Source organism: Nicotiana attenuata, unplaced genomic scaffold, assembly GCF_001879085.1.
Source record: "Nicotiana attenuata strain UT unplaced genomic scaffold, NIATTr2, whole genome shotgun sequence".
NCBI lineage: Eukaryota > Viridiplantae > Streptophyta > Magnoliopsida > Solanales > Solanaceae > Nicotiana > Nicotiana attenuata.
Window position 1 is genome coordinate 315,067 of NW_017670591.1, and position 26,264 is coordinate 341,330.

The window sequence follows — 26,264 nt, forward strand, 5'->3', positions numbered from 1 at the left end:
TCCTTGAAGAAGCTGAAACGCAGGCCGAGCATCCGACAGATGCTCCATCTTCATCTGGCAATAAGCAGGCGGAATAGATGACAAGAAAGATATTCTAAAACAATTAAAAAATTAAGAAAGATGTTGATAAGGTAACAACTGATGATATTTCTAGGTGGTTTCTTTAATTTATGTTATGCAATTATTTCTTTAACTCTTTCTATTTTAATACTTAGGTCGGTTTAGACCTTGGATTGTTCAAGAAAGAGGTATACCTAATTCTTGATTTTTAGTCTTCTTTATATATCTGTAAGCCTCTTATTGTCAGATACATTATAAGCATTTTTTGTTCTTTAGGTTTTTAGAGAACTAGGTAGCATTGAGTGCTACTCAATGATTCCATCAAGTCTGTGTTACAGACAATAAAAAGTCAAACAGGATACTAACATTGATGCTAAAGTTTCATTCAAAATATATTCATTTTGGAAAATATTTTTTACCATGTTTATGTTTATATTAACATTCATAAAGTATATAGCCTAACAAACTCTGCTTGCAGTTTACTAGCAATTCTGTGAAAAATGATAAGCATTACAAAGAAAAGAACAAACAATAGTATCATGGCAGTAATGCTAAACAAGTGTTGGGCACCAACAGTAAAACATGTATTTTAATAATTTTAACACAATTTGATGGCAAATATTCTACATTATATCTACATATAGCCTAAAACAAATAACCTACATTATATTTCCAATTGTTGTCTTAGATATAGGGCACATGTCTGACATTCAAAAAGAGGAGAATGTTCCAATATCATGCCCGGTAGGTGTTGACTTATCTTTCCAATTTCAAGAGGCATTGGAGGAAGAAACTGCATGTATGATTTAGTATATTTTATCTTCATATTTCATAATACATATTACATCTCAGCTACAGGACATCATTTCAACAAATTAACTATAATTTATCTACAATATTTTTTCTGTTTACTACAAATGATCTACAATTTTAATAAGTTGTACACATTTATCATTGCAGAGAAGGAAACTATGCATGTGCACTCTCCCTAACAGGATGGAAAAGTTGGCATACAAGGAGAGCATTTAAATGAGGAGAAGGAGACTATGCATTTGCAATCTCCAATTCAAGAAGCAAATGTTATACAACAAGGAGACGATTGCAATGAAAATTTCAGTGCTATTATATATTACAATATAATTGTAGGAAAAAAATAACAGCTTTCATATAAGTTTCAGTTTTCCCAAAATTTCTGATGCAACCAACATACAATGTTGTTTTTTTGTTTTTCATTTTGTAAGTGAACCAGTCGACTTCATCAATGTAGGTGATCTGGACAATGACTCCAGGTCTGGAAAAAGGATAGTAACACTTGATGATTTTGAGCTGCCAGAGAACTTCTCACAGATTGTTAAGTTCGGTGAGATTAATGAAGATGAAACAACTCCTGTGCATCAAGGAAGAACAAGGGTTCCTGGAAAGCATGCCAGATCCCCCTTTCTCCCTTATTTCAGTTCTGGGGGAAGCACTTCTGTTGGACCTCCTCCAATTTTCAACATCAAGCATCCATTTACTGGGGTTATTGGCTACAATGCTGATCCTGACTTGTTGGAAGAATTTAATAAGTGGTTATATTTAGGTACTGACACAGTTTTAAAGAGGTTAGATTATACACTTTTTTCATATTATTGAGTGCATACAATTTATGGATTTCCAATTGAAGCTACATATTAATTGTACTTGCTATGTCTTTAAATAGGAAGAAGGCGTCTTATACTTTAAAAGATAACCAGCTCAGCCCGTGGTTTGATCTTGGAGTGGAGAAAGTTGATAAAAAGGACTTTTTATACTTTGGCACATCTCGGGCACATCCTCAACAACACGGTACACTCATACCCTGACAGAATTTAATGATTAGCTGTAGTATTTTGTTAGTTTAGATATTTGTAGATGTTTTTATTTGAAAATTGTAGTTAAACTGTATTCAACATTGAGAAATAATGAAATCTATTTTTTCCACATTGATGTTATTTATACTATTTGAGGAAGAGAGAAAAATATGATCCTGAAGAAAACACGGTTTACAACCACTGACTGTATCTTCAAGACTAGAATTGAATAAATTTATGAGAGGTACATTAATGCTCCTGCCGACAGGAAGCTTGCTGTTGTCAATCCTCAGGACGTCGTATCAGAATACATATTAGGGTACCGATTACTTGAAAATATTGCATGGGACAAAGTTGATTTTGCGATATGCCCATAAACATTATGGAGAAATATTATTGGTTGTTGCATGTTTTTGACATTACCGATAGGGTTCTATATGTTTATGATTCTATGGTCTCTTCACGAAATCACAAACTTGTTGAACCTGTTATCGACAAGTTTGCTATTATGATCCCCCTCTACTTGTCATGCACCGGCTTCTATGGCAAGCGTCCAGACATCAACTACAAGAACACAAAGGCATACATTGAAAAAAGTGTTACTAACCTTCTTAACATTCAGTGGTTGGTCGGTGAGATACCCCAGCAAAAAGAGGGATCACTGTATGTGCTGCTTTTCCTTCAATTTAACCAATTTTCTACAACATTGAATGCTAAATCTTTTTCCCTATTATTTTTTGCAGTGACTGTGGTGTATCGCATTTGCAGAATATATCAGCATTGGAGAGCTATCAATTTCAAAGGAAGACCTTTCTGATATTGATCAACACCGTAGACGCTATGGAGTGCTCTTTGGGATTATGCTAGAAAAAAGCAAGAGCTTGGTGCAATTAGTGAAAGTGAGGTGAATGGCTAATTAGCAAGAAGAAAAGGTGCACCAGCTGTAAGGGAGAGAACACGAGTCCGAAACAAAAAGAATTAGTTGCCCTTTTCAGTAGAAAAATTGTAGTTAAGGTGTTTAGTTGTAGCTGGATTCTATTAAAGTTATAGAAAAATTATTTATTAAGAACAAGTCAGCTACAATTTATTTGTAGCAGATATGTGCTACAGTTATTTTACCTTTTGTTTTGTTATTTTGTTCCGAATTCTACTACTTACAATAGAAAATATTTGTGGCATTTTTTTGGTTGAAAGTTGTTAGTACTTGATCTCGATATTGGTACTATATAATTTTTTTTATAGCATAACTACAATTATACCTATAACTACTATACAAAAATAAATACTCTATTCAATTTTAGTATTGTTGTTAGGAAAAGCTTAAAAGTAATAAATAAATTCAGTTTTTGAACAACACAACTACAAACCAATTGCATTAAGAGTTGAAATCTGTTTACCAAATATTCATTATTGGAGACAATCTTTATTCAAATTAGCAACATAATTACACCACAACTATAATTCGCCAGAATAGAACAAATACAACTGAATATGTCTTAAAGGACAGATTATCATCAACAGTACTCAGTAAAAAAATATTCTTTATACTATATCAATTTTTATTTTTTTGGGAGCATTCCTACAAGATATTTGTTATGCCCTTCTTGTCCGCAATTGCCACATGAAAGCTTGTACTTCTTTGCATTTACTTCATCATATGGTTTGTATTTTAGTTTTTGAGGTCTCCTTGGCTGCCTTTTCCCAGTAGGTAGGCATTACAACTTCTTCAGCTATATGTTGTGACACATTCCATTTGCTTTCATCAGGCAGCGGTGTCACGACCCCGGTTCGCCCTCCGTGAACCATCGTGACGGCACCTAGTCTCTATGACTAGGTAAGCCTAACTTGCGGAAGAAAACCAAAATTTGCGGAAGTAAAACAACTTAAACAGACATAGAGGAATAAAGAGCATTTAAATGTGCCGCTCGGCATACACCATATTAAATTCTCAAACCAACACATAAATCCAAGACCCAGAAACCCATGAATCACAAGCTAAGAAGTACTACATAGCTCTAACTCCAGAATGTCTAACAAGAACTGAAATACAGAAGGGCTAATACTAAACAGCAAGAATAGAAAGAGACTCCTCGGTCTGCGGACGCGGCAGATATATCTCGAAGTCGCTATAGCAGTCGCCTCGCCTCAGGGGTGGTAGGACTGAGTCGTAGTACCTGGATCTGCACATGAAAAACATGCGCAGGAAGGGCATGAGTACAGCACAGCGGTACTCAGTAAGTACCAAGCCTAACCTCGGTTGGGTAGTGACGAGGAAGGTCAGGGCCCTACTGAGGTTAAATAAGATATAAGGTTTAACAGTGTGAAATAAAACAGTGTGAATAAGCAACACAAGATATGAAGGACAACAACAACTATTACAGAGGCAAGTAAAACACAGAAAGAGAATATAGCTCAGTCCCAATTATAATAATCGGGGATCCCCCAGGATACCGTCCTGTAGCCCCCAAATATAAATATCATATCAAGTGGATCTCCCGGGTGCAGTCCCGTAGTCCAACTTGTAAATGCGCGGGAATCTACCAGGTGCAATCCCGTAGTTCCAATGTAAAAATGCAGGGGGATCTCCTGGAATGCCATTCCGTAGTCCCAAAGTAAACATACAGGGGAGCTCCCGGGATACCGTCCCGTAGTCGCAAAGTAAATACACGGCAGCAACAAGAATTCAATCCAATCAATTTCATATCAAGGGGAAGCAGGTAATCCTAACCTAGCATGTTTCACGTAATACAAAGAAGGCAGTTAAGGCAAATAGAGCAATTTAGTCAAGTAGACATGCTTCTCTAGGCTAACAGCAGACTTAGTTTCCACCCAGTGTAAGCAAGAAAAGGAAGAACACAATTCAAGGCTATTTTTAATGAAAAATCGGATTTCCAGCAATTAGCACAAGTACGCGCTCGTCACCTCACGTACAAGGCATTTCAATTAAAACAATATCAAATCCTAAGGGGAAAGGTCCACCACACAAGGTTAGACAAGCCACTTACCTCGAACCGGCTCAAATGTCAACCCGAAACCACGTTCTTGCCACGAGTATCCGACTCCAAATGGTCCAAATCTATTCAATTAAATTCATAATGTAAATAACACTTCAAGTAACTGATTCTACAATTAAATTCTAAGCTAATACGCAAAATTTGGTAAAATGACCAAAATGCCCCTAGGGCCCACGTCTCGGAATCGGGTAAAATTTATATTTTCAGAATCCTCACACTCTCACGAGTCTAACCATACCAAAATTATCCCAATCCGATGTCAAATCCCCAATCAAAACTCAATTTCTTGGTCTAAGAACTTTTCCCCCAATTTCCACAAAAATTTCGAAATTAATGGATGGATTTAAGTGTAGATTCATGGAAATTAGTCTAAACCGAGTAGGAATTACTTACCCAAATCGCCCAGGAAAAAATCTCTCCAAAAATCGCAATCTCCCGAGCTCCCAAGTCCAAAATATGAAATATGGTTCAAACCCTCGATTTTGGGTTTTTAAAAAAATCTGCCCAGCGATTCCCTTAATCGCGATCGGAAGACCAGTCGTGATCGCGAAGAACAAAAGCCTATGCGCCTCAGATTTATCCTACGCGAACGCGGAACCCCGTCCGTGAACGCGATGCTTAGCTCCCTCAGACTTACGCGATCGCGGTTGGCTTCACGCGACCGCGTAGAGAAAACATTTAAACCCACTGCCGCCTTATTTATTCTACGCGAACGCGGCCTAGTCCACGCGTTCGCGATTCAGCACTGCCCCAAAGCTACGCGTTCGCATTCCTCTCCATGCGGACACGAAGAACAATTTTCCCTCTGCCTCGCCTAAGCCTTCGTGATCGCGATTCTCTCCAAGCGATCGCGATGAAGAAAAGTCTGCAACACATACCAGCAAAAATCTGATGCTTTTCCAAGTCCAAAAATGGTCCGTTGAGCACCCGAAACACACCAGAGGCCCCAGGGACCTCAACCAATCCTGCCAACCAATCCTAAAACATCATTCAAAGTTGTTCTAACCTTTGGAACGCTCAAAACAACATCAAAACACCTATTTTTCATCGGATTCAAGCTTAAGAATTCCAAAAACTCTAAAACACGCTTTCGATCAAAAAGTCTATCAAACCTCGTCCGAATGACCTGAAATTTTGCACATACGTCACATTAAACACTACGGAGCTACTACGACTTTCGGAATTCCATTCCGACCCTCGGATCAAAATCTCACTATCGAACCGGAAACTTCAAAAATTTAACTTCCGGCATTTCAAGCCTAAATTAGCTACGGACCTCCAAAACACAATCCGAACACGCCCCTAAGCCCGAAATCACCCAACGGAGCTAATGGAACCATCGAATTTCCATTCTGAGGCCGTCTTCATACTGTTCCGACTATGGTCAAATTTCCAAGACTTAAGCTCTCATTTGGGGACTAAGTGTCCCAAAACTCTCCGAAACTCAAAACCGAACGTCCCGGCAAATCAAAACAGCAGAAATAAACTTGGGGAAAGCAGTTAATAGGGGATCGGGGCGTAAATTCTAAAAACGACCGGTCGGGTCGTTACAAGCGGGTCTACTGATATTTCATAAGTCTACAGAAAGCTCTCCCTCATGTAATAAGGAGAACAATAGTTTTCATAAGACACGTTCTTGTGCCTCAAAACCGCCAAAGCATATGGACAAGGAAGTTCATCAAGCTGGAATTGTCCACAACTACATCTCTTATTTTGAAGGCAAACAATGAAGCGCTTCATACCATCTATCACAGTGTGGATGTAATCTGTTAAAGCTCTCACCTACAATTTTATTAGTAACACACAACAAGTTGTCAGCAACAGACACAAGACAAAATAACTGCAATTATACAACAAAATATCAACAATTATCAATATATATTTAGTTTGATGAAATCAATGATCTGATGTTATTGGCCATAACTTACTCTCATCTTCTGCGATAATGTCCTGATGTCCTCCAACTCTTTGTTGTATTTTTTTCCCAAGGTATGTGAACATACCCTTTGCATTCAATAACTTTTCATTATTCCAACGTTCAAGAACAGTCCTCATGTACTCTAATAGTTCAACTACAGGCAACTCTCTTGCATCTTTGGTTACCGCATTCAAGGACACTACAATGTTTGATGTCATCGTCCATGTTCTGTTCACCGTAGCATGTACCCGAGACCATCTGTGATAGCCAATATCGTATAGGTATTCTTTAACGCGTGTGTCGATCTCTTCAATCTTTGACATTCTTTCATTAAATTCATCAAGCGTGTATGATCGGGTCGTGGCAAAGTACACACTTAACTTTAGATGACCTTTCTTGAACTTTGACCTTACATTTGTCCAAATATGCCACATGCAAGCATAATGTGGCATGCCGGTATAAGCAGTAGATGTTGCCTTCAATATACTCTCATTCCGGTCCGAAACAACACACATATTTAGTTTTTCACTATATGCATGTTTGAATTGCTCAAAAAACCACCTCCATGATGCGTCATTTTCTGAATCAACAACAGCGTATGCTAGTGGTAATATTCTATCTATCACATAGGTAGCAAAAAGAAATTCAATTTTAGTAATAAAACTTGAAAATACAAAAAATACAATCTCAGAAACAACTTTATAACAATATTTTTACAATTATTCTACATTACCTGTTGCATCCATTGTGCTAGTTGTTAGCATGGTTTCCCTATATGCCGACTTCAAGAAGGTACCATCGACTACTACAACTGGCTTACAATGCTCCCAACCCTTGATGGACGTACTAAGTGCAACAAATGCATACAAGAAACAGTCATCCTCAGTCTTCTGCAATTTCACTACCGACCCGGATAAGTCTTCTCTAGAATATACAAATAACTCGGCAAGCGACTGTAGGAATCAACAGGATGACCTCTCAAAAATTCTAAAGTATTTTCCTTTGCTCTCCAAGCTTGCATGTATGTTAAGTTCACACCATGTTCTGACAACATGTCAGTTTGTATGTCCTTTGGTGTGTATATTGTCTTAGAATTCGCATATTGTGGCATCACCATGCTACCAACTACCATGGCAGTATCTTTGCGTTGTATATATGTGTTGTCCATCAAAGAGCATGTGTGCAAGCTGTTGAATTTTCGAACCTTGAACAATGTTGATTCATTTATGCTGGTGGACTTGAAGTGCCACATACAATTGTCCCCAACACACAAAAGGCAGTAGCTACAGAATAAAAATAATTCAAAAAATACTATGCAAATTGTAGCTACAAAATACGAGGCCGTTTATGCACAACAAATTATTTTAAAAAATTTATATACATAAAAACTACAACTAATACACAATATGAATTTGACAAATAAAATGTTCATACCTTCTTACACTAGACCTTTTCACCCTAAACGAAACTTATTCGTGACAGAATAGTGCTTCATTGCACTGCCAATTTTTTGCTTGTCTTGGTAAACTTGGCCTACTTCAATTACATTTGGCATATTTTTTGTTATGATGATACTTTCATATTCCACAATTACCGGAGATGTTGGCATATCAATCAACTTCACTATTCCTGATACTTCTCCAATTGTATTACAATTGCTTGACAATTGTACCCTGTTAGTATTGCGATAATCAGAAGTACCTGCACTCAATTACAAGTATAGTAATTCAGCCCTCTGTAAATTCAGGTGTTCAGTATTTGATAGAATACTTGTAGATACTTTGTTCTGTGATCACATTTTTATTTTTTCAAACCTTAAGTACTATGCAACAGTTACATTTCAATTGTACTTAGAGACATAACAGTTGAACTACATTTGTTATGTAGTATAATTGTGGATAATTTGTAGTAAAATTGTAGAACACTTGAAATTGAAAAACATTAGCACTGGAAAAACAGAGCAAACCTGCAATTGTGCTCGCATTCGACATACTGCATTCCAAATCAAAATCACGTACTGTTATACATAGCGGATACATTCCTAAGTTTTTGTTCTCCTTTTTCGTCTCCATATACACTCGAACTCCAATATCGTTCCAAATTTCCATTGGAGGACAACGTTCATTGATAGTGTATTTGATTTCGATGATTTTTGCGGAGGTACCGATCATTAGATACTCTGCAATTGCGAAATTCAATTGACTATAATTTGAATCTTCATTGACTACAATTTTGTCAGTATCAAAATTTTTGTATCTCCCAACGCTATCCCACCGACCATTGAGATGAAGCATAATCGCCAATTTTGATATTATGTCGCGAAATTCAATTCAATTGTAGCTAATTGTTTGCAATTGTTTTCTTCATAAGCTTTTTTTTTTTTTGAGTTTGTTGATTATGGAAAACCAGAGGAATCTGCGTAATAGAAGGATTCTACAGATATGTTGCCTTGATTATGGTGCGATGATTGCGTCAGTAAAATCTCTAACTGAAATATAAGCTATCCCAAAACCCCGCGTCAAAATAAGGAAGTGTACCGCACAAAGAAGTCTAGTTTAAACAAATGTATATTTTTTGTAGTTAAAACGTGTTTAGGTAGGGTAAATACAAAAACTGAGATATTTTTGGCAATAAGGTTTCAAATAGTGTATAGAAATAAAAAAATCTCATAAACTCTGGCAAAATCCAAGCTCGACTTTGGCGCCCTGTCTTGGCCCAACACTGACTACTTGTAGTAATTTAGGGAAACTACAGTCTACGTCCATTTATAAGTAGCTTATTATAAAAATTAGTCAATTCATTAAATATTACTAATATTAGCCAAGTATTATCAATATTAGCCAATTAGCTATTTGTAGCAAAAAAAAGATCAAATTTTTGCTTTCTTTTGAGTAAGTGTTATTAGAATAGATTGGGTACATCTTAAGGAGTTTGAATCTCAGTTTTGGGATGATTTGGTGGAGTTTTAAGGTGGTTTGAATTGAAAATTCCAAGTAGAAGATGAAAAATAAAATAATAATAGTATATGTGTCACACCGTGTATTATTTGTACATCATATATGTATCAAATGAGTATCACAGTATATCCATATATACATGTGTGTGTGATACATGTGTCGCAAAAAAACTTTTCGACTCGATTTTAACTACGTATTTTGACACCAAATCACCTCCAATCTTCCTCAAATTTTGTATATTGACTCATCTATATGTTTTCAATGAATTTCAACCATATTCATTGAAAAATGCCCTTCTTTGCTTAGATTTTTGGAATCTTGTATATATATTTTTTTGTATTTCATCACCTTGTTTGCTACCTCATCCATGAAATTTCTCTCCGTCTTGCATCTAATGTTGCTGATCACGATTAAAAATAAGAAAGGAGATCTTTGCATGTGATTCTTGGAGAGAAAGAACCTTATTTATTTGGGTTTTCAATTTTTATATGTGCTTGGCTGATTTTGGTAAGTCTATGATTAATGACTAGAGATAAGTAAGTTGGAACTTATTTGGGACATTTATGTAAGATTCCAGTAATTTACTGTACTAATCTATTCCCATTAGGGTTGTGCATAATTTGATAAATATCGAATTATCGTACCAAAATCGAAATTTGGTATTTGGCATTTGATTTTTTGAAATTTGATATGATATTTGGTTTAAATTTTTAAAAGAATTGGTAGTATTAGGTATGGTATTCGTATTCAAAAATAAATTACTAAAATACCGATATCATACCGAAATATATACTAAGTTACACAATACACGTATTATTAATTATAACATAAATATTAAAGTTCTAAATTTTTTACGTTATTTTTATAGTTTTCTTTAACCTTTATCACCTTTATTCCACTATACTGGTCTTTTCCCCTTTTCTTTGGTTGTCTACTTATGTTTCAACCTTTCTCCTGTCTAGGTTTAGCGTTTATGGTTTTTTCCCCCCACTATATTATAATATTTGTTATTTTCGTATTTGTGAATAACCTACTTAAGAAGATTACAGTCTATGGCTTTATGCATTAGTTAATATTCGAGAGAACAAAACAACGTTACCAGATCGAATAAATCGAAGCTGAAAGGAGAAAAATCGAACCATACCAAATTTAATTAGGCATGATATTGGTATAAAATTTTAAGAAATCGAATACCGAAAATACCGAACCGAAATATCTAAATACCGTACCGTACCGTACCGACGAATACCCTAATGCTCCCCATGAAAATGTGAGGACATTTTTCCCATGTAAAGAAATATTTATTAGCACCTTAGTAGTCTAAATAGTGTTATCTTTTGTAAAACTTGTTTCAAATTACTATTGCAATCACAAATGGCATTTGGACACATTACCATTCACACTACCAAATCATTTAAAATCCACAATCAAAGATATTTATATGCCAATTTCACCCATAACATATGATCAAATATATTGGGCTCTTACAATAAATGGTATCTTCTCTGTTAAATCTATTTACAATTCTCTAATCAATACCACAAATCCACAATACTCCTACAAGTGGATTTAGAAACTTCATATTCCACCAAAAATATCCTTTTTCCTCTGGTTACTTTGTCACAACAGACTCCCAACGAGTGTGTATCTTGCAAAATTAGGTATCCTTAATTCATCTATCTGTCCACAGTGTCATATGGCTCCTGAAACAATAATCCATCTCTTTCTAGAATGTCCCAATACAATTCAGCTTTGGACTGTACTTAAAGTCTCATTTCCAATTCCCCATTCTTCTACATACCAAAATGACAATATACATTGGTTACACCAATTTATACATTCACCCTTACTATCAACCCCTCATAAAATTCCATATACAAGCTTTGGATTATAAGGAACAAGAACACATTCGACCATCAACGAATCCTTTTAAATATACCCTTTATATTAAAACTGGTTGCGGAATATTATTTTCTAACAAATCCAAAATTAAAATATCATTCTCTAACACCTCTATACATAAAATGGCATCCCCCAAACCATAATACTTACAAACTAAACATTGATGGGTCTTGCTCATCTAACCAGGAAAAAAAATGGTATCAGTGGTATTTTCCGAAACCACCAAGGAAAATGGATCATGGGATTTGCAGGAATATCCAAACAAGGCACAAGTGTTTAGACAGAACTTCTAGCACTGCTCATGGGGCTGAAAATTGCTGTACAACAGCATCTCAAACCAATCATCATTGAGACAGATGCACATGCAATAATCGGTATGTTTAACTCAAGTATAATGCACTACACTACTTTTATTAACGATTGCAGGTTATTACTCCAACAGCTGGATAGCCCTCCTCTACAACACATCTACAGAGAGCAAAATTGTGTAGCCGATAGTTTAGCTAAATATGGAGCAATGCATGCACAGGAGAGCTGCATACTTTTTGGAAGAACACCATCTTTTGCAAAGCCTTCTTATGAACAAGATCAAAACGGCACATTTCAAAGACGGCTAATTACAACTAACTCCAGCACTTCAACACAATCACTCTCTGAGACAACTACTTTGTGTAATAGTAGTGTTCTACCTAGTATTAATAATAGTGTTTTATCTAGTTCTATCTCTCTTACTAGTAATAGTTCCCACACGGGGACTTTAGTAGCAAACTCTAGTTTTGCAACTATGATGCCCCTTACGCATCTACTCAACTGTTGTCCTATACGTTTTTGATTATCTATAATATAACTGCATCTTTTCAACCAACAAAAAAAAAGTGTTATCTTTTGTTTTAACATAAAGTAGGAAGTTGACAGAGAGCAACAACGCTATTACCCTCGGCCAACTTTAATTGATTTTTTTTCGCCTGTTTTCACACGTATTAAGAAATTTACCTTTTAGCACTAATTAATAATAAAATTGACCATATTAATCTTAATTTGGACCTTAAGAATATAACAAACTCCAAGAATAACTTAAAAAAAAAATTAATTCCTTTTTGATATCCAAAAAAATTAAATACTATGGATTATAAAAAATTATCAAAAAATTAATTAAAATGGACGGGAGGAGTAATGTTTTAGGGACTATGTTTGTCATTTCCTCGAATAAAAAGAGTATTAAAGGGTCAAACGAAGTCACCACTGTGGTGTTAAGTCAGTCCATCTTCTTACTCAATTCAAATCTCCAATTTCTTCATGGCTTCTGGTGAGGGTTTTCCTTCTTCATCTTTACAAGCAGACAACCTCATTCATGTATTCTGGGACGAGGGCATGCTGAAACATGACACAGGAACTGGTGTTTTCGATACAGGAATGGACCCCGGTTTTCTTGATGTTTTGGAAAAGCACCCAGAAAATGCAGACAGGGTAAAGAATATGTTGTCCATTCTCAAAAGGGGTCCTATTTCACCTTTCATTTCTTGGCACCATGGCCGCCCTGCTCTTATCTCTGAATTGTTATCTTTCCACACTCAAGGTACCCCACTTGAACTTCCTTTTCAAGATTTCTTTTTTCTGTATAAACTTTTGATTTCTACAATTCTACGTGTTTTAGTTGAGTATATTGCTCTATCTAGGATAATCTAGACTAGATTGTTACTCCACTTTCCCAAATTTGACTAATTTTCGTAGTGAAATATCATAAATGTTTGTCTTGACGATAACATTATAAGTATTAGATATATAAAATCCCAAGTAAAGTTTAATGTGATCGACCATTTGGAAGTGAAAGATGTAATCTTTTAGGTAAAGCTTAAACTTTTATGCATTTCTACCTAAAAGATTCTGTGTTGTGAAGAAGATCCTTCAGGGGATTGAAGTTTATATGAAAGTTGCTACATTTTTTATAGAATTAGGAACCCTATTGAGGTGTGAAATTTAAGCTTACAAATGCAGAATCTCCTATGACCGAGGAAGTGAATTTCATTCTAATTGGGAAATTGACAAGTGTGATAATTCTTAAAGCCAAAAGATTCGTCAAAGATCATTAAGGTAATTACCACGAAAACTGAAGCTAGTAATATAGTTTCACGTCCAGATTATCTTCTAGTGCTTGTTACCACATTTTGAAAATTGATTAAATATCAAATTGAAGGCATATGGATTTATTCTGAGCTGCTAAAGCATGAGTAGCACAATCAATACGGTTAAACAATCAATACGGTTAAACAGAATGCAATTATGGGAAAGGAAGTAAGGATAGCACATTATAACCAACTTAAGGGGCTGATTGGTTTGGAGGAATTGGAAGAAACGAAGGGGTTGATTGGTTTAAAGGAATAGAAATAAATGGAATTAATGCAGAAAGGTAGTGCATATCGAAGTTAAATTATTTAGCTTTATTTACATCCTAACCAATAAATCCGTAGTAATTATGGATAATGTAAGACACTCTAGCATATTGAATCAGTATGGTTAGTCAAGCACGCAAACCTTCATAAAAAAACCTGGACAATCACTCGAGTAAATACAGACCATGAGAAGATACACAAACTTTAGGTATATTCTATCATGAGTTGGCTTTTAGTAAATCCAAACTCTATTCTGGAATCTATTCTCAATCCAAAATGTAAGCCACTAAGCTTTTTCATTTTTAATTTGTCAGAATATGTAAATGAACTAATTGAAGCTGATAGAAACGGAGGGAAAGAAATATGTGGAGGGACATTCTTAAATCCTGGGTCATGGGATGCAGCACTTCTTGCTGCTGGTATTACATTATCAGCTATGCAGCATATAATTGATGGACACGGGAAATTTGCATATGCATTGGTCAGACCACCTGGTCATCATGCACAACCTACTCAAGGGGATGGTTATTGCTTCCTTAACAATGCCGGTCTAGCTGTACAAATGGCTCTAGATAGTGGTTGTAGAAAAGTTGCTGTCCTTGACATTGATGTTCATTACGGGAATGGAACAGCAGAAGGATTTTATCGTTCTGATAAAGTTCTTACGATCTCCCTTCATATGAATCATGGTTCTTGGGGCCCCTCTCATCCACAGAGTGGAACTATCGATGAGCTTGGTGAAGGTGTAGGTTTTGGGTATAACCTGAATATACCATTGCCAAATGGAACTGGGGACGAAGGGTATGGTTATGCCGTGCATCATTTAGTTGTTCCTGCTATAGAGAAATTTGAGCCTGATATGATGGTTTTGGTTGTTGGGCAGGACTCAAGTGCTGTAAGTGCACTATCTTATTGCAGTTCAATGTTTTGTATTTTGTGATGGAATTTGAAAGGTATGTTGAAGTAAAGTTCATTAATCAATGCAATATCATCTTAAAAATGTGAAAAGAAGGCATATTCAGACATGAAAGATAGTTGTAGATTTGTGATTGGTGTTAGCACACACGTATGCTTCAAATAATATTTATGCTATAAGGTTTGCAGATTAAATTCCATATATCAAAGGTTGTTTCTTTGCAGAATTGTTAATCTACTGTTCATTTGTTACTGGTCATAAAAACCCAATGCTTTTTCAAAAAAAAAAAAAAAAAAAGACCCCTTGTTTCCCCAAGGTTATTCTCTCTTGTTTTTTTTTTCCTTTCTAAAATGTTTCTGAAGGTTTCTTTTGTCTAATTTAATATGGACTATAGTTTTGGTCAAAAACTGTATTATGGTATGTGGTCATTGCCTTCCAAATCCATCTGTTGTTTCTTCTTACCTTCTAATGCATGTTCAAAATATTTAAGTATGCAGATTATGCTTATTGTTCATAATATGGAACTAGTCTGGCTATGTTAGCACACTGAGGTGGAGAGCATACAACATTGGAAAAGATATCCAGTTTGTAATAATCACAAGGACCTTGCCTCTAAGTTTCAATATTCTTCTGACCTCTCTTAACTATTTTGTACCTTAATGACATTGATGAGAGACTTCATCTTACAAGTACCATCATATGTTGAAGGAAAATATTGAAAAAGAATATATATTTTGATATATATATATATATATAGCCTCTCTACCTTTATAAGGTAGGGGTAAGGTCTGCGTACACACTACCCTCCCTAGACCCCATTTATGGGATTACATTGGGCTTTTTGTTGTTGTTGTTGTTGTTATAAAACAAAAAGATGGTTTTTACTTGACCTTTTTAAAAGTTGTTACTAAGCCTTCGATTTGCTTTCAGTTTTTGTTTTCGCATTACCAGAACTTTGTGACATCATCTAAAAGGCAATAATCTTTGAACACGGGGGAACAGGAGGGATGGTCTTTGCATTTTATGACAAACTACCGGGAAGTTGAGCATATTTTATGCTTTTTTAGTTTTTTATAAGAAAGTTGGATATCTTGAAAGGTAAGAGTTTTCCCATATTGTTCTTCAAGAAGTAAATTAGTACAGTATTTCAAACTCGAGATAGGAATGTTAGTTCTAAAAGCTCTATGCACTTAGTGTTAACTTCTCAGAGATGCAAATAATCACATTCTCTTTACATCATGTTAATAAATTTGCTATCATAGAGCTATCATATTATGCTAACTCAAGAAACTTCTTCAACTCGGCTTGAATTTTCAGTTTGACCCAAATGGAAGGCAATGCTTGACGATGGAGGGTTACAGAGATATTGGGCGGAGAATTCGTGGCATGGCTGATAAGTATAGCAATGGGCGGCTCTTGATCGTCCAAGAAGGTGGATACCATGTTACATATGCAGCCTATTGTCTGCATGCAACTCTTGAAGGTGTGCTGAACGTTTCAGAACCTCTATTATCTGATCCTATTGCTTATTATCCTGAAGATGAATCATTTCCAATAAAGGTAATTGAAGCTATCAAAAAGTATCAAAAGGAAACTGTACCATTCCTTAAAGATGCTTAGCAACTTCTGGTGTGACAGCAACATTACATTTTTCCTGAAGTGAAGATTATCCCAATAAGTCATCTACATATCAGCAAAACAGCGCGCTCAAACCAACCAGCTGATGATTCTTGCTCATTTTTCTCCTTTGAAAGGGCGTTGTTGGTTCTATTCTAACATCATTCTGTAATTTGATATATATATATATATATATATATATATATATATATATATATATATATATATATATATATATATATATATATATATATATATATATAATCTTAAACCTCTGTTTTTGAAGCTGATATATTGGACACTCAGAGAATAGCATCGAGTACCGTTGCTATTGTGACTTGTAGAAAAGTTCAAACTTGACTTACTCTAGATTTTTGCTATACTATTTGTGACGACCCGACCCGTCGTCTCATGTGTTACTGCTCCGTTTTCCCCGTTTTATGCTTCTTCACGTTTCGTTATCAGTATCTGGTGTGTTAGAGTTGATTTGGATTGGTTTTGGTAGAAAATGAGACACTTGGTCTCTTTAAGGAAGGCCTGTTTTGGAAAAGTCAACCGGATGTTGACTATTGAGTTAGAGGGCTCGGATGTGATTTCCGGTGATTCGGTTAGCTTCGGGGGATGATTTGTGACTTAACAGAGTGATCGGAAGTGATTTTGGAGGTCCGGTGTAGAATTAGGCTTGAATTGGCGAAGTTAGGATTTTGGCGAATTCCGGTTGGTAGGTGAGATTTTGATCCGGGGGTCGGAATGGAATTTCGAGAGTTGCAGTAGCTTAGTTAGGTGATTTTGAATGTGTGTGCAAAATTTCAGATAATTCGGAGGTGATTTGGTTGGGTTTTTGATCGAATGCGAGTTTCGGAAGAATCTGAAAAACTTAGGCTTGAAATTGATGAGAATTGAGGATTTTTGTGTTGTTGGATGCGTTTTTAGGATTGGAACAAGTTTGAATAGGGTATTGGACCATGTTTGTGCTTTTGGTTGAGGTCCCGGGGGCCTCGGGGTGAGTTCGGGTGGTTAAACGGAGAGTTTTGGGAGTTTGCATATATCTGATGGTATTCTCGCTTCTGCGGGTCTTGGACCGCAGAAGCGGAGGACTCACCGCAGAAGCGGTCCCTGGGGTGGTAAGGTAATTCCGCAGAAGCGAACCATTATTCGCATCAGCGGGTCCGCAGAAGCGGACGGGTAGTCGCAGAAGCGGTGTTGGCATTTTAAATGAATATCCGCAGAAGCGGGGATTTGGCCACATAAGCGGTCCCGCATAAGCGGAAGCGGGACCGCAGAAGCGAAAACTGGACTGGTCATAAAGGGTTTTTATTGAATATTTCATCTGCGAGCTTGGTATATTTTCCTCCATTGTTGAGCGACCTTGAGAGCTTTTGGCGAGAATTAAAGGGAGTTTTGACTGGGAATCGATTGGAGGTAAGTCCCTTGGCCTAAATGCACGAGATTATGATAGATTTAACATGGAAATTGGTTGAAATTCACCAAAAAGGGGTAAAGCTAGGGCTTGAGTTTTTGATATTTCAAATTGGGATTTGATAGGTCATTTGAATTTGGGAGTTCTTGGTATGTATAGACTCGTGGCGAGACGAGGAATCCGGTAATGTGAGTTTTGTAATTTTTCGAGAAGTGGGCCCGGGGCTCGGGTTTTGCTAGTTTCGAGATTTTTGCTATTTTTCCATTGTTTCCGATTGGGTATTGTTCCCTTAGCATATTGTGATGTATTCGCTCTGATTTTGGATAGATTTGACGCGCGTGGAGGCCGATTTGAGGGGCAAAGGCGTCGCGAGCTAGAGATTTCACCGGTTCGAGGTGAGTAATACTTGTAAATGATATCCTGAGGGTTTGACACTCCGGGATTTGCACATCATAGTACTGTATTGAGGTGACTTGCACGCCGGACGTGAGCGTGGGGTAGAGCACCGTTGGGGATTGTGACTTGGTCCGTCCCGGTTGTTAAGGGAAAATGGATCATGGGATTTGCAGGAAATCCAAAACAAGGCACAAGTGTTTAGACAGGAACTTCTAGCACTGCTCATGGGGCTGAAAATTGCTGTACAACAGCATCTCAAACCATCATCATTGAGACAGATGCACATGCAATAATCGGTATGTTTAACTCAAAGTATAATGCACTACACTACTTTTATTAACGATTGCAGGTTATTACTCCAACAGCTGGATAAGCCCTCCTCTACAACACATCTACAGAGAGCAAAAATTGTGTAGCGATAGTTTAGCTAAATATGGAGCAATGCATGCACAGGAGAGCTGCATACTTTTGGAAGAAACACCATCTTTTGCAAAGCCTTCTTATGAACAAGATCAAAACGGCACCATTTTCAAAGACGGCTAATTACAAACTAACCAGCACTTCAACACAATCACTCTCTGAGACAACTACTTTGTGTAATAGTAGTTTCTACCTAGTATTATAATAGTGTTTATCTAGTTCTATCTCTCTTACTAGTAATAGTTCCCACACGGGACTTTAGTAGCAAACTCTAGTTTTGCAACTATGACCCTTACGCATTCTACTCAACTGTTTGTCCTATACGTTTTTGATTTATTATAATATAACTGCATCTTTTCAACCAACAAAAAAAAAGTGTTATCTTTTGTTTTAACATTAAAGTAGGAAGTTGACAGAGAGCAACAACGCTATTACCCTCGGCCAACTTTAATTGATTTTTTTTTCGCCTGTTTTCACACGTATTAAGAAATTTACCTTTTAGCACTAATTAATAATAAAATTGACCATATTAATCTTAATTTGGACCTTAAGAATATAACAAACTCCAAGAATAACTTAAAAAAAAAATTAATTCCTTTTTGATATTCCAAAAAAATTAAATACTATGGATTATAAAAAATTATTAAAAATTAATTAAAATGGAGGGAGGAGTAATGTTTTAGGGACTATGTTTGTCATTTCCTCGAATAAAAAGAGTATTAAAGGTCAAACGAAGTCACCATGTGGTGTTAAGTCAGTCCATCTTCTTACTCAATTCAAATCTCCAATTTCTTCATGGCTCTATCTGGTGAGGGTTTTCCTTCTTCATCTTTACAAGCAGACAACCTCATTCATGTATTCTGGGACGAGGCATGCTGAAACATGACACAGGAACTGGTGTTTTCGATACAGGAATGACCCCGGTTTTCTTGATGTTTTGGAAAAGCACCCAGAAAATGCAGACAGGGTAAAGATATGTTGTCCATTCTCAAAAGGGGTCCTATTTCACCTTCATTCTTGGCACCATGCCGCCCTGCTCTTATCTCTGAATTGTTATCTTTCCACACTCAAGGTACCCCACTTGAACTTCCTTTTCAGATTTCTTTTTTCTGTATAACTTTTGATTTCTACAATTCTACGTGTTTTAGTTGAGTATATTGCTCTATCTAAGGATTAATCTAGACTAGATTGTTACTCCACTTTTCCCAAATTGACTAATTTTCGTAGTGAATATCATAAATGTTTGTCTTGACGATAACATTTATAAGTATAGATATAGTAAAATCCCAAGTAAAGTTAATGTGATCGACCATTTGGAAGTGAAAGATGTAATCTTTTAGGTAAAGCTTTAAACTTTTATGCATTTTCTACCTAAAGATTCTGTGTTGTGAAGAAGATCCTTCAGGGGATATGAAGTTTATATGAAAGTTGCTACATTTTTTATAGAATTAGGAACCCTATTGAGGTGTGAAATTTAAGCTTACAAATGCAGAATTCCTTATGACCGAGGAAGTGAATTTCATTCTAATTGGCGAATTGACAAGTGTGATAATTCTTAAAGCCAAAAGATTCGTCAAAAGATCTTAAGGTAATTACACGAAAACTGAAGCTAGTAATATAGTTTTCACGTCCAGATTATCCTTCTAGTGCTTGTTACCCACATTTTTGAAAATGATTAAATATCAAATTGAAGCATATGGATTTATTTCTGAGCTGCTAAAGCATGAGTAGCACAATCAATACGGTTATTAAACAATCATACGGTTAACAGAATGCAATTATGGGAAAGGAAGTAAGATAGCACATTATAAACCAACTTAAGGGGCTGATTGGTTTGGAGGAATTGGAAGAAAACGAAGGGGTTGATTGGTTTAAAGGAATAGAAATAAAATGGAATTAATGCAGAAAAGGTAGTGCATATCGAAGTTAAATTATTTAGCTTTATTTACATCCTAACCAATAAATCCCGTAGTAATTTATGGATAATGTAAGACACTCTAGCATATTGAATCAGTATGGTTAGTCAAGCACGCAAAACCTTCATAAAAAAACCTGGACAATCACTCGTAGTAAATTACAGACCATGAGAAGATACACAAACTTTAGGTAATATTCTATCATGAGTTGGCTTTTTAGTAAATCCAAATCTATTCTGGAATCGTATTCTCAATCCAAAATTGTAAGCCACTAAGCTTTTTCATTTTTTAATTTGTCAGAATATGTTAAATGAACTAATTGAAGCTGATAGAAACGGAGGGAAAGGAAATATGTGGAGGGACATTCTTAAATCCTGGTCATGGGATGCAGCACTTCTTGCTGCTGGTATTACATTATCAGCTATGCAGCATATAATTGATGGACACGGGAAATTTGCATATGCATTGGTCAGGACCACTGGTCATCATGCACAACCTACTCAAGGGGGATGGTTATTGCTTCCTTAACAATGCCGGGTCTAGCTTGTACAAATGGCTCTAGATAGTGGTTGTAGAAAAGTTGCTGTCCTTGACATTGATGTTCATTACGGGAATGGAACAGCAGAAGGATTTTATCGTTCTGATTAAAGTTCTTACGATCTCCCTTCATATGAATCATGGTTCTTGGGGCCCCTCTCATCCACAGAGTGAACTATCGGATGAGCTTGGTGAAGTGTAAGGTTTTGGGTATAACCTGATATAACCATTGCCAAATGGAACTGGGGACGAAGGGTATGGTTATGCCGTGCATCATTTAGTTGTTCCTGCTATAGAGAAATTTGAGCCTGATATGATGGTTTTGGTTTTGGGCAGGACTCAAGTGCTGTAATTGCACTATCTTATTGCAGTTCAATGTTTTGTATTTTTGTGATGAATTTGAAAGGTAGTGTTGAAGTAAAGTTCATTTAATCAATGCAATATCATCTTAAAAATGTGAAAAGAAGGCATATTCAGACATTGAAAGATAGTTGTAGATTTGTGATTGGTGTTTAGCACACACGTATGCTTCAAATAATATTTATGCTATTAAGGTTTGCAGATTAAATTCCATATATCAAAGGTTGTTTCTTTGCAGAATTGTTTAATCTACTGTTCATTTGTTACTGGTCATAAAAACCCAATGCTTTTCAAAAAAAAAAAAAAAAAAAAAAGACCCCTTGTTCCCCAAGGTTATTCTCTCTTGTTTTTTTTTTCCTTTTCTAAAATGTTTCTGAAGGTTTTCTTTTGTCTTAATTTAATATGGACTATAGTTTTGGTCAAAAAACTGTATTATGTATGTGGTCATTGCCTTCCAAATCCATCTGTTGTTTCTTCTTACCTTCTAATGCATGTTCAAAATATTTAAGTATGCAGATTATGCTTTTTGTTCATAATATTGAACTAGTCTGGCTATGTTAGCACACTGAGGTGGAGAGCATTACAACATGGAAAAGATATCCAGTTTTGTAATAATCACAAGGGACCTTGCCTCTAAGTTTCAATATTCTTCTGAACCTCTCTTAACTATTTATTGTACCTTAATATAATTTGATGAGGACTTCATCTTACAAGTACCATCATATGTTGAAGGAAAAATATTGAAAAAGAAATATATTTTGATATATATATATATATATACCTCTCTACCCTTTATAAGTAGGGAGGGTTAAGGTCTGCGTACACACTACCCTCCCTAGACCCCATTTATGGGATTACATTGGGCTTTTTGTTTTGTTGTTGTTGTTATAAAACAAAAAGATGGTGTTTTACTTGACCTTTTTTAAAAGTTGTTACTAAGCCTTCGATTTGCTTTCAGTTTTTGTTTTTCGCATTACCAGAACTTTGTGACATTCATCTAAAGCAATAATCTTTGAACACGGGGGAACAGGAGGGATGGTCTTTGCATTTTATGACAAAACTACCGGGAGTTGAGCATTATTTATGCTTTTTTTAGTTTTTTATAAGAAAGTTGGATATCTTGAAAGGTAAGAGTTTTCCCAATATTGTTCTTCAAGAAGTAAATTAGTACAGTATTTCAAACTCGAGATAGGAATGTTAGTTCTAAAGCTCTATGCACTTAGTGTTAACTTCTCAGAGATGCAATAATCACCATTTCTCTTTAATCATGTTAATAAATTTGCTATCATAGAGCTATCATATTATGCTAACTCAAGAAACTTCTTCATACTCGGCTTGAATTTTCAGTTTGACCCAATATGGAAGGCAATGCTTGACGATGGAGGGTTACAGAGATATTGGGCGAGAATTCGTGCATGGCTGATAAGTATATAGCAATGGGCGGCTCTTGATCGTCCAAGAAGGTGGATACCATGTTACATATGCAGCCTATTGTTCTGCATGCAACTTCTTGAAGTGTGCTGAACGTTTCAGAACCTCTATTATCTGATCCTATTGCTTATTATCCTGAAGATGAATCATTCCAATAAAGGTAATTGAAGCTATCAAAATATCAAAAGGAAACTGTACCATTCCTTAAAGATGCTTAGCAACTTCTGGTGTGACAGCAACATTACATTTTTCCTGAAGTGAAGATTATCCCAATAAGTCATCTACATATCAGCAAAACAGGCGCGCTCAAACCAACCAGCTGATTGATTTCTTGCTCATTTTTCTCCTTTGAAAGGCGTTGTTGGTTCTATTCTAACATCATTCTGTAATTTGAATATATAATATTATATATTATATATATATATATATATATATATATATATATATATATATATATATTATATATATATATAATCTTAAACCTCTGTTTTTTGAAGCTGATATATTGGACACTCAGAGAATAGCATCGAGTACCGTTGCTATTGTGACTTGTAGAAAAGTTCAAACTTGACTTACTCTTAGATTTTTGCTATACTATTTGTGACGAACCCGAACCCGTCGTCTCAGTGTTACTGCTCCGTTTTCCCCGTTTTATGCTTCTTCACGTTTCGTTATCAGTATCTGGTGTGTTAGAGTTGATTTGGATTGGTTTTGGTAGGAAAATGAGACACTTGGTCTCTTTAAGGAAGGGCCTGTTTTGGAAAAGTCAACCGGATGTTGACTATTGAGTTAGAGGGTCGATGTGATTTTCCGGTGATTCGGTTACTTCGGGAGGATGATTTGTGACTTAACAGAGTGATCGGAAGTGATTTGGAGGTCCGGTGTAGAATAGGCTTGAATTGGCGAAGTTAGGATTTTGGCGAATTCCGGTTGGTAGGTGAGATTTTGATCCGGGGGGTCAGAATAGAATTTCGAGAGTTGCAGTAGCTTCGTTAGGTGATTTTGAAATGGTGTGTGCAAAAATTTCAGATGATTCGGAGGTGATTTTTTGGGGTTTTTGATCGAATGCGAAGTTTCGCGAAGAATCTGAAAAACTTAGGCTTGAAATTGATGAGAATTGAGGATTTTTGTTGTTGTGATGCGTTTTTTAGGATTGGAACAAGTTTTGAATAGGGTATTGGACCATTTTGTGCTTTTGATTGAGGTCCCGGGGGCCTCGGGGTGAGTTCGGGTGGTAAACGGAGAGTTTTGGGGAGTTTGCATATATCTGAAGGTATTCTCGCTTTCTGCGGGTCTTGGACCGCAGAAGCAGGAGCGCTTAAGCGGAGGACTCACCGCAGAAGCGGTCCCTGAGGTGTAAGGTAATTCCGCAGAAGCGGACCATTATTCGCATCAGCGGGTCCGCAGAAGCGGAGGGTTAGTCGCAGGAAGCGGTGTTGGCATTTTTAAATGGGAATATCCGCAGAGAGCGGGGATTTGGCCACATAAGCGGTCCCGCATAAGCGTGAAGCGGGACCGCAGAAGCGAAAACTGGACTGGTCATAAAAGGGTTTTTTTTTATTGAATATTTCATTCTGCGAGCTTGGTATATTTTCCTCCATTGTTGAGCGACCTTGAGAGCTTTTGGCGAGAATTAAAGGAGTTTTGACTGGGAATCGAATTGGAGGTAAGTCCCTTTGGCCTAAATGCACGAGATTATGATAGATTTAACATGGAAATTTGGTTGAAATTCATCAAAAAAGGTAAAGCTAGGGCTTTGAGTTTTTTGATATTTCAAAATTGGGATTTGATAGGTCATTTGAGCTCGGATTTGGGAGTTCTTGGTATGTATGGACTCGTGGCGAGACGAGGAATCCGGTAATGTGAGTTTAGTAATTTTTCGAGAAGTGGGCCCGGGCTCGGGTTTTGCTGGTTTCGAGATTTTTGCTATTTTTCCATTGTTTCCGATTGGGTATTGTTCCCTTAGCATATTTGATGCTATTCGCTCTGATTTTTGGATAGATTTGGACGCGCGTGGAGGCCGATTTGAGGGCAAAGGCATCGCGAGCTAGAGATTTTCACCGGTTCGAGGTGAGTAATACTTGTAAATGATATCCTGAGGGTTTGAAAACCCCGGATTTGCAACATCATAGTACTGTATTGAGGTGACTTTGCACGCCGGATGTCAGCGTGGCGGTAGAGCACCGTTGGGGATTGTGACTTGGTCCGTCCCGGTTGTTGATTTTTACCGCGTATTCGGACTGAAACTACTTGTATCATCATAATTTGGCTGATTGCATTTTGGGCTTCGTGCCAACTATGTGAATCCTTCAGGGATTGATATCACAGTTTTTCGCATTACTTGCACATTATTGATCTCAGTCCAGGGTTTTAATTACTGTTTGTGCAAACTCAAGCCATTTTTTCTAAGATTTGAAAGCTTAAACAACATTTTTATTGACGTTTTGAACTGAGAACTATTATTTTAATATTGCCCAAGTGGCTTATTAGTGCATTTTCTGGACTGAGCATGTGATCGGGCTGCGCGCCGCAGCATGATATAGTGATTTCTGGATGTATGGTTGGCTCGGGACTGCGCGCCGCAGCGGTACTGAATTGATATTGGAGGCCGAGGGCCTGGTTGATGCCACGAGGTGGCTAATTATTGCGCTTGGGCTCGTAGGAGCCCCTCCGGAAGTCTGTTACACACCCCCAGTGAGCGCCGTCGACGTTTAAATATGGACTGGATCGGGCTGCACGCCGCTGCGGTTCATAGCATTGCATTGCACTCATGCATTGGTTCCTGGTTTGTATTACGTGTCATGACATGTCAGCACTCTCATTCCATTGGCATCCATTGCTACTTCTTGCACCGTTCACCTGATACCCTGGTGTTATTTGTTAATGGAGTGCTGTGCCCGAGGTGGCTGACTTATGTGCTGACTTGCACTATCTGTTTTGCATTCATTTGCTTAACTGTTGAGAAAGATATTTTTAAAAGAGGTTTTAACTGAGCCTAGATATTTTCTAAAGGATTTCACGGTTTTACTGTTTTTTTCTCAAAGGGTTGCACTGTTCTATATAGCATGATGAAGTGCTTATTGATTTCTTGCTCTAGTTATTATTTACTTTTATTGCTCACTGAGTTGGAGTACTCACTTTACTCCCTGCACACGCTGTGCAGATGCAGTATTGGTTACCC

At 36.7% G+C, this 26,264-nt stretch overlaps 1 protein-coding gene and 1 pseudogene across 2 annotated transcripts; both read left to right on the forward strand.

Annotated features, from left to right (window-relative positions):
* Positions 1-12,906: 12,906 nt before the first annotated feature.
* Positions 12,907-16,773, forward strand: LOC109241332 (histone deacetylase 8-like). Of its 2 annotated transcripts, XM_019408062.1 has the most exons (4): positions 12,907-13,256; positions 14,385-14,965; positions 16,304-16,469; positions 16,547-16,773. In XM_019408062.1, the coding sequence occupies exons 1-4, from the start codon at positions 12,977-12,979 to the stop codon at positions 16,552-16,554; spliced, it is 1,035 nt and encodes a 344-aa protein (XP_019263607.1). In that variant the 5' UTR covers positions 12,907-12,976; the 3' UTR covers positions 16,555-16,773. The 2 variants fall into 2 exon arrangements, with proteins under 2 accessions (XP_019263607.1, XP_019263606.1); XM_019408061.1 differs by having other exon boundaries at positions 16,304-16,773.
* Positions 16,774-19,634: 2,861 nt separating this feature from the next.
* LOC109241325 lies at positions 19,635-23,241 on the forward strand (annotated as a pseudogene).
* The last annotated feature ends 3,023 nt before the right edge of the window (positions 23,242-26,264 follow it).